The sequence below is a fragment of the Pygoscelis adeliae genome, unplaced genomic scaffold, assembly GCF_000699105.1.
Source record: "Pygoscelis adeliae isolate BGI_AS28 unplaced genomic scaffold, ASM69910v1 Scaffold46, whole genome shotgun sequence".
Classification (NCBI taxonomy): Eukaryota; Metazoa; Chordata; class Aves; order Sphenisciformes; family Spheniscidae; genus Pygoscelis; species Pygoscelis adeliae.
This window is the reverse complement of record NW_008824931.1, coordinates 1,860,503-1,868,653: the sequence shown is the minus strand read 5'-3', so window position 1 is coordinate 1,868,653 and position 8,151 is coordinate 1,860,503. Positions and strand designations below refer to the sequence as shown.

General features: G+C 39.0%; 1 protein-coding gene across 1 annotated transcript in view; it reads left to right on the top strand.

Moving 5' to 3' along the window:
• AFTPH (aftiphilin) overlaps positions 1–8,151 on the top strand; it is a 37,939-nt gene that overhangs the window by 1,546 nt on the left and 28,242 nt on the right. The window contains 1 exon segment of the mRNA XM_009325019.1: positions 1–250. This exon segment is cut by the window's left edge and continues 20 nt beyond it. Coding sequence (XP_009323294.1) covers positions 1–250 — 250 coding nt within the window.

Sequence of the window (8,151 nt, the reverse complement as noted above, 5' to 3'; positions counted from 1 at the left end):
AGCAGGTTGTAACCAGGCTACAGACTGGAATGCTTTTGAAGATGAACAAAAAGACAGCTGTTCTTGGGCTGCCTTCGGAGATGAGCAAGCTGGTGAATCTCATCACAGAAAAGAGACGTGGCAGTCACATAGGACAGATGCGTCTGCCAGGGTTGATGGTCCAGTATTACACAAGACTGACAGTTTTGCTTTAGCATCTTTCCAGGGAACTACCAGTAAGCAATCTCAAGAGCCAGCACCTTCAGTTCAGGTAAGGGTGTTCTTGATTTTGTTCAGTCTTGTTCTGCTCTTGTGCATACTGCTCTTCCTGGTTCCTGCTTCTGCGTACAACAAATATTTGGATAGTCTTTGTTTGTCTTGTGGGAGAGATTTAATTTGGTGGGTGAGACGGGCTGGTATGAAATAGTATGCTGTGTTTGCATCTTGTATCTTTTGCACTGTTACTTCCTGGAGAAAAATGAGCGGGGTATGCTGGAACTTGTATGCATTTGGTTTGATGATTGTATGTGGTCCTTTACATAAACTGATCAAAGGAGTAATTCATCATAAACATTTCAGAGCCTGTGATAGTTCTTCCTTTGCTTCATAGTTTACTGTCTTTTGCGGGGGGCACTCTGATGTTGCCTTTTCATGAAATAGTGGTGTGACTGGAAGCTGAGATTAATAGTTCCCAAAATTTTTCATCACCATTCTCCATCGTGTTTTCAAAATCTGATTTAAAGTGGTGACTTGATTTGTAAATGGCTGCACTCATTTGCTTAGAGCAGAGAGCATGAGAAAATATGACCTATGGAGTTCTGTCCCTGGTGTTCCAACCCCTGGGAAGTTAACCATTTAAAAGTTATTTAAAAATAAGTCTCTGTTATACATTAATTGTGGGAAGTTCCATGTTATAGCAACATCACAACAATAGAACTGATGATTTCTTAAAGCTGCTGCTGTATCTCATTAGGAGTTTTGGGGAGGGTGAAATAGATAGGTTTATTTCTTACCCCCACCCCCTACTGTTTCTACCTTAGTTGCTAAGTATGTATTAATTCCTTCCTAAGTCTTTTCACCAGTCATCTTTGAGATTTGTGCCTGTTTATATATAGTTAATTTTTAATATTACTTTTACAGAATTCAGAGCAACAATTTGAGTTTAAATTCTCTTCAGTGCTTCTTTTTAATCATGTCATCCCATGTGAGTAGTTCAGAGTATGCTCTGTCTTTTTGAAACGTGCAGCAACACGAGCAATAAAGGGTATTAGTGGTAATATGTGTCTGAAAGGTTTGGATCTTCTCTGGCAGTCAAAGGAAATGAGGCAAGTCCTTTCTTCCAGGACCTTGCATAGGCTTGGTGACAGCCCTGCCTCTTTCCGTTTCCTAACAGTGACAGGTGAAGTGGCTTTTCAGAAGAAAGTTGTGCCAGCCAGAGCTTTGCCAGCATCAGCAAATGGAATGGAGCTTTTGGGGCTTAGCTCTGATTTCTTGGTCACGTTAAAAGGTGTGAGCCTCAGCTCCTGACACATCTTTCTTGCTGTTTTGTGCAATGACTAACACATCAAATCTCAAAGTGGCTTTCTGAGCCAAAAAAAGTCTCGCAAGTGAACCTGCGGGTGGATTTTTGTGCCTATGCAAAACCTTGCTCATCATCACCTGAATGTGTGGGTCCATTTCTCAAGTTGAAAGCATGAATCTGTTGTTATCTATTCTGTTGGTCATTCAGCCATAAAATTGGAGACTACTAAGGTCATTAGTGCAATTAATCTAAATTGTTCCTGTTGCCACTTGAAAGACTGTCCAGAATCTGACAAAGAAATGGGGTGGGGAGATGATTCTAGTAAATCATCGGGTTTTTTTAGTTAATCATGCTATTAAGGGATAGTCTGAAGGTTTCAAACATTATTTTTACTTACAATTTTCCATAATTTTGTGATGGAGTTTCAATAGAGAACACTTCTGAATGTAGATGTTTATAAAATTAGAACCTTCAGATGTTCTGTAATTTTTATTTTTTTTTCCCCCCTCCCCAAGTCTGCCTTCACAAAAGATAAAAGCGAAGTTACAATGGAAGTTCTTCGGTGATCTGTCATGAAGCCATACAGTAGTTTGGTTAGATTGTAAAGCAAGTTTTAAGACTTAAATATTTCTTTCATTCCTTCTCTTTATACTACAGCCAGTTGTGACTGTTAGGATGTAAAGTGATGTTCTGCCTCCCCTGCCAGTGAGGAAGTACAACCCAAAGCGTGTTTTACACAAATAAGCTGTAGAGGAAGCTGAGCTGTGGATTAGTTTTCTCTGTTGCAATAGTTTCCTTCGCCTTACAATGACTGTTAGTTAACTGAAATAAAAAGATGAAGCAACTAACTCTTAAAACAATAGTTGCACGTTTTCAAAACTTATGTTGTATTCTGTAAGCTCCGTAAGTTTTGGAAGGGTCTACTGAAACCTTTTTACGTTAAAAAAAATGCTTTGTTTTAATCTTAAATGGTAATTCTGTTTTTAATCCATTGAGCCACAGTTTAGTAAGTTACAATTGGAAACATTGAGATAGTTGAGTCAACATGAGCCAGCAGGCAGTCTCAGTACTTTGAGTGCAGAATCTTAGTAAAATTAAACTCAGATTCTGATCGGCTTCCTTACTTTCACTGAGGTCAAACCACAAAATAACAGCATTTTAAAGTATTTGCTGATCTTGTTTCCCATGTATTAAAGTTGAGTTCTGGAGCTGTTTGAGGCAAAAGCGGAAACACTTGCATGCAAAATAAAGCTAGGGAGAGGTAAGCGAACAAGGTTGTTTTTATTACCCTGACTAAAGGAGGATAGGGAGGAGTAGAGCACTTGCCATCAGTGTGTTGCTGGCAGATCTAAAAAGCACTTGCTGTAGCGACTTAAAGGGAGCAGGCCGTGCAAGGGAGAAATACTGCATGTGTTAGACACTTGAGACAGATGTGAAAATCGAGACCTTGGCTTAGGCTAAAGATAGGCTGGGATCATTTACAAGACACTGTATACACTTGATCTGTAATATTGAGGCTAGGAGAGTCACTGTAATGTGGTAGTGAAATAATTTTGAATGGTGCATAAACAGAAAGACCTTAATGTAATTCTTTACTTCTCAGTTTTCTGCTTTTGTATACTTAGCCAGCAGCATTACCGTTTAATGTGGAAATTATGTATACAGCAATTTTCATCCTTCCAGAATGCAGCATGAAAGGAAGGTTATTTACCAGTAGCTCAAGTTCCCTTGCCAATGGTCTCTGCATATTTTCCTTTCTGTTTCCTTAGTTTGTGTATTCTGGATGTGGAGGCAGCAGCAAAATTTTGTGCTTTCTGCGTGTGGTCTTGATCGTAAGGTATATGTCAGGCAAACCGTTTTAAAGACTGTGGCTTTGGTATAATGTTTAATTAAAAATTAGACTTTGCTTGAATTCAACTAATTAATCCAGTTTTTCTTATAAAATATAGAATGTAAAAGAAGAAAGTAAGGGGAAAAAGGTCACAAAAATTACCTTATATAGTGACATGTAGTGGCAAGAAGATCATTATGTCTTTTCTCCTTCGCCTTTGGTCTTAGGCTTTCTGAATCCTGCACGCGATCTAAAACGTAGGATTTGTAACATAGTGACTTCTTCTATTCAGTATGTTTGCATGGAGGTGAGAAGAAAAAGGGCATGGTATATGGTAGTCAGTTAGAATTACTGGAAGAATTTGTAATCCTTTAGGCAAAAGTTCCAGTTTCAAAGGCTGATGGACACAGATACGCAAACTGTTGTTTGAACCCATATTAATACTAGCATATACATAAATCATTTAATGTCTGTCTTCAGCTGAAAAATATATAATATTTGGTTTCAGTATAGCTGCAGGTTTGTATTTGAGATGTGCCTTTGTGTTCATTAAAACTGATTTAGGATGTAGTAGTGGGTGAATTGGTTGATCTAACAAGTTTTGAGTGAACCTGTGCTGTGCCATGTGCATTAATCCCCTTTACGTGATCACATAACACGCTACTAAGTTATGTTTATAAGGAATATAAGGCTCATAGCGCAGCTTTTTCCATGAGATAGGGTTGAACATTAGTCAGTTGAGGGGGTTACTCTGCTGTATTTTGTGTTAAGAATATATATAGGACTTCGGCTGCAAAGCGCAAGAGCAGTTATTACCTATGGTAATCATGTGGGTGGGTAATAGGGCTGTGCCTAGCTGTGTTCAAGGAGTATAGGCATCTCTAGAGGAGGAGGAGATGAATAATGGCTTGGTTGGAAGGCCAAAACTCTTACCTGATTTATCTGAGAGTTAACAAATCCTGGAAAGGGAGGAAGGGAAAACTGAACAGCCCTCTAAGTGGGTTTTAAGATCCTCCGCATATTAGAGAGCCTATGCTCACAGGCTCTACCTCCTCAGATTAATCAGACCGTGTGGGTGATGTACAGTTACTAAGCCACACATATGCATCAAGACAAAGAAAACCCTGGATCACTGTCACTTAGAGAGTACTGTCTTGGGCAATGAAGTCATCCTCTTGGAAAAAAGTAATTATGACCATAAAGACTTCAGCCTCCCAGTTCACTAAGATAAATTAAGATAGTGTTGGCTAAATTAAGTTCAGACAGTTGGGTAACAACTTGCAGTGTAAATATATCTGTCTGGAAAGGGTTTTGGTTTTTTAATGTCTGTAGCACAGTTTTTAAGTATGTGCAGCTGAATAACAGTAGAAAACAGACCATTAAAAGTAGCCCATAATTGCTGTATTTCAGAACAGGCTGGCTAAGGGGATCTTATAAAAGAAAATAGTTTGGGAGGAGGTGGTTTTAGCACTTCTGTTTATATAGCACAGAACAAAATTATTTTCCATTTTGTACGCATAAGTTTCACCTACTATACTTCCTCTCAGAGCCTGACTGAAAAGTTAGTGCACCACCACTAGATAATAACAACATGACTGACTGAGATGGGAAGTCAGTTTTATGTAGTCTAGATAAATAACTGTTAAACTTCACTTTGCCTGCATGGAAGATGCAAGATTTGATACATTCTTCAACTGAGGGAGAATAAATGTACAAGCCTTCCAGCAAGGAGGAGGGAAACAACTTCACATTTCTACAGTGGACTTCCCTGTGGTTTGTAACTCTCTCGTACCAAACAGTGAAAAAACCATAGAAGTCGTCGTCTTTCTCAAGCCACTTAATTTTCAGATTTGCTTTGCAGCCAAGCTCAAGATCTTCATAGTTACTTTTTAAAAATGTTTTTTGGGGATATTTAGAACTATCACTGCCACCTTATAACTCTTCAAATTATTGTAAAGAATTTTTATTCTTCATTTCTTATTGGTGAGGATTTTTAGCTCTTGTGCCACGGTACTTGATTGTACAACTACATAGCATCCTTGTGCTGGCTTGTAAATCTCAGTTTAGTACCAGTGTTTCCATTATAAATTACCTGCAGGAATAAAAATTGAAACAATTCACTTTTTTACCTTTAAGAATTTTATGTCACCATCTTAAATTGGGGAGAGGTTGGGGGGAAGGGAGAAAAGCCATCATCTTTGGATCATGAGAAGTTAAACTAGTATTCTTTGTAAGCTTTGCTTCTCTCTTTACTCAGGAGTTTTTCTGCCTGCAGCTCTTCCTCCATTGCTTCTGGGAAGGTGCTCTGTTTGCTAACCAGAGCCTGCACATCAGAGAAAGAAATAAATTGTTGCTATGTGGAAGGCAAACTGATTCTTAGTTTAAGCAGTCCATAAACCTTTCCAAAGAAAAAACTGCCCACATTTAACTAGAAACTTAGTGATTTGTTTATGTGCATTTAGTTAACTGTTCAGATTTGTTTCTTCATGCTTGAGCCCAGAAGATTTTGAGACCCACTGAAGTTGATTAGTGTGTTCCCGATGGTGAGTTGCATTCACTGAAATGAGTTTCTCAGCTCCCCTGTGTTAACTGCGTGGTCATGTAGTGTATCTCAAAGAAAAAAAACAAATAAATAAAAAAAACCCACATGTGGTGAACATATGGCAACTTAACTCCACACAGGCAAAGGTGCTGCTGGAAAATATGGTTTGGTTGTTAGAAAACCCAGTAAAGGGAGTTTCTCATTTAACCTGTGCTTTATTTTGTTAAAATGGTCATAAATACCTGTGTTAGGGACTCTGCAGAGCAGTGGGTTCATGATTTAAAATAAATAAAATCTGTCTGATTAATCAGTTTCCTTTTTTGGCTTCTGGCCACTGAGCTTTGTTCTGCTGCTTTGTGAGGGCCTTTACTCGGCTTCTGAATTCTAACTAGAAGCTGATCATGTCCATATGGACTTAATTCCTTTCCTAAATTATACATTTAGCATCTTGGATCCTTCATACGCTCATTTCTGTCTCCTTTCTTACGTTTTTCTATCAGATAAGATTTGAATATCTAAATACTCTCAGTAATTTAACTATTACACTGGTTTTATTTATTCTTAGGTCTCCCAGTTTTGTGTTCAATTGACGGAAGCAGCCCAGAGCTTGAGTGCTGCTTCCTTCATAGCCTCTTTTCCTGGCAGCAGGAAAAGGAGGGCTGAAGGTGACCTCTGCTTTTGACTCTCTCCCTTCTTAAAGCACCGCTGAAAGCTGCCAGAGCAGAGATGCTGCAGTCTGTAAGCAAGAGTGGGATGGGGAAATGAGGGATTGCACTGATGAATGGGGCTGTCCCCTCCGATGGAAAGTGGGGAGGAACAAGGGACAACATGGCACTCCGCTCCTGAGCTTCCAGCATGAGAAGTTCACTGGATGAGCTTTTGTGTCTGCTCCGCAGCTCATGTGTGATTGGGACTGTGGAGAGAAGCAAGAAGTCTTTCCCCGCCCCCGCCTTGCACACAGAGTTCCCTGAAACTTCCCCCAGAGAAGCTTTACAGCAGTCATATGGTGAAAACTTCAATCCGTATCAACTATTTCTGTAGTGTAGCCCAAGTACATTGTCTTTATGGCAAGTTTTAATATATCCTTTTCATAGCTCTGAGGAGAGGCAGTGACCTGTCACTATTGAGTTCACGTGGAGGTGGCTGGGGAGGATTTAGTGCGCTGGATGGACAGTGTAGATTTGCTGTGTTGAAGTTCATTGATTCTATAGTCTCATGGTGGAGAAAAAGAAAAATAAATTCTGTAAAGCAAGTACTTTGGCCTTTCAGTTCTGAGGGCTGGATCTTGCCCCCTATTTAAACCGCCAAGGAGATAAATTCTAATCCTGTGGTTATCATTTTCACTTGAAAGTCTGTTACATCTGTGATATTTTTGTTGTTTCAGGTGATGATTAGCATGTACCTTAAGTGTCTATCAAAAACTTTTATGCTTTCCCAGAAACTATGGGGCTTTGAGTTTGTCACTGTTTGGAAAATCACGGTTAATTTTTAGAATGGCAGCTGTAGCCTTATTTCACATCTTCAGTATGTGCCTTCAAGAATTACTCTTCTCAAATGGCAGTGCAGAACACTCACATATTACATATTTTTAGTAACATGAAAAGTGGAGAAAAGTTCTTGTTTCCTTTTGTGCCTTTTTTTCCCAAGATTTTTCATCCTGAAAGACATGACACTACTGTGTATGACAGAAGTAATATTTTCTAACAGTCCATTTTGTACAAACAATAGACTGAGGTTTGTAGAAGATGGACATTTCCACTAATTTCAAAATCTTGGTAATGCCCTATATACCTGGGAGCTGTGACCACAGGATTTCATTACCAATTAGAAGAACAAGTTCAGCTGCTTCCTTTAGGGACACTGCCACTGCCCAGGAGATGTGTGTTTGTATGCTCGTCCCTGTGTCCATTTGCACACATAGAATTAATTACTCTGGTTTGCTATGGAAACCGTTCTTCTCTATCGTATATAAATAAGGGCTAAGCATTTCTGGAAATTTAGAAAAGATGAAAGGAAGTGTAAAGAATGCTATAATTAACTTGTTCCTGAAATTTTGGCACAATAAGAGCTCAAATTTGAAATTGGGTGTTGACTGAGATGCTGCTTTGTTCCTAGAGACTTTCTGTTAATTCTTTCATTACCTAAGTGAGCATATTCTTAGTCGCTAGCATGTTCTCAAATGTTGATCCTTTTCAAGAAATGTGATGCCTTGCTGTTTTCATGATCAAATGTCTTTCGTCTGCCACTTCCTTTTTACTGGGAATATGTATTCCTGCG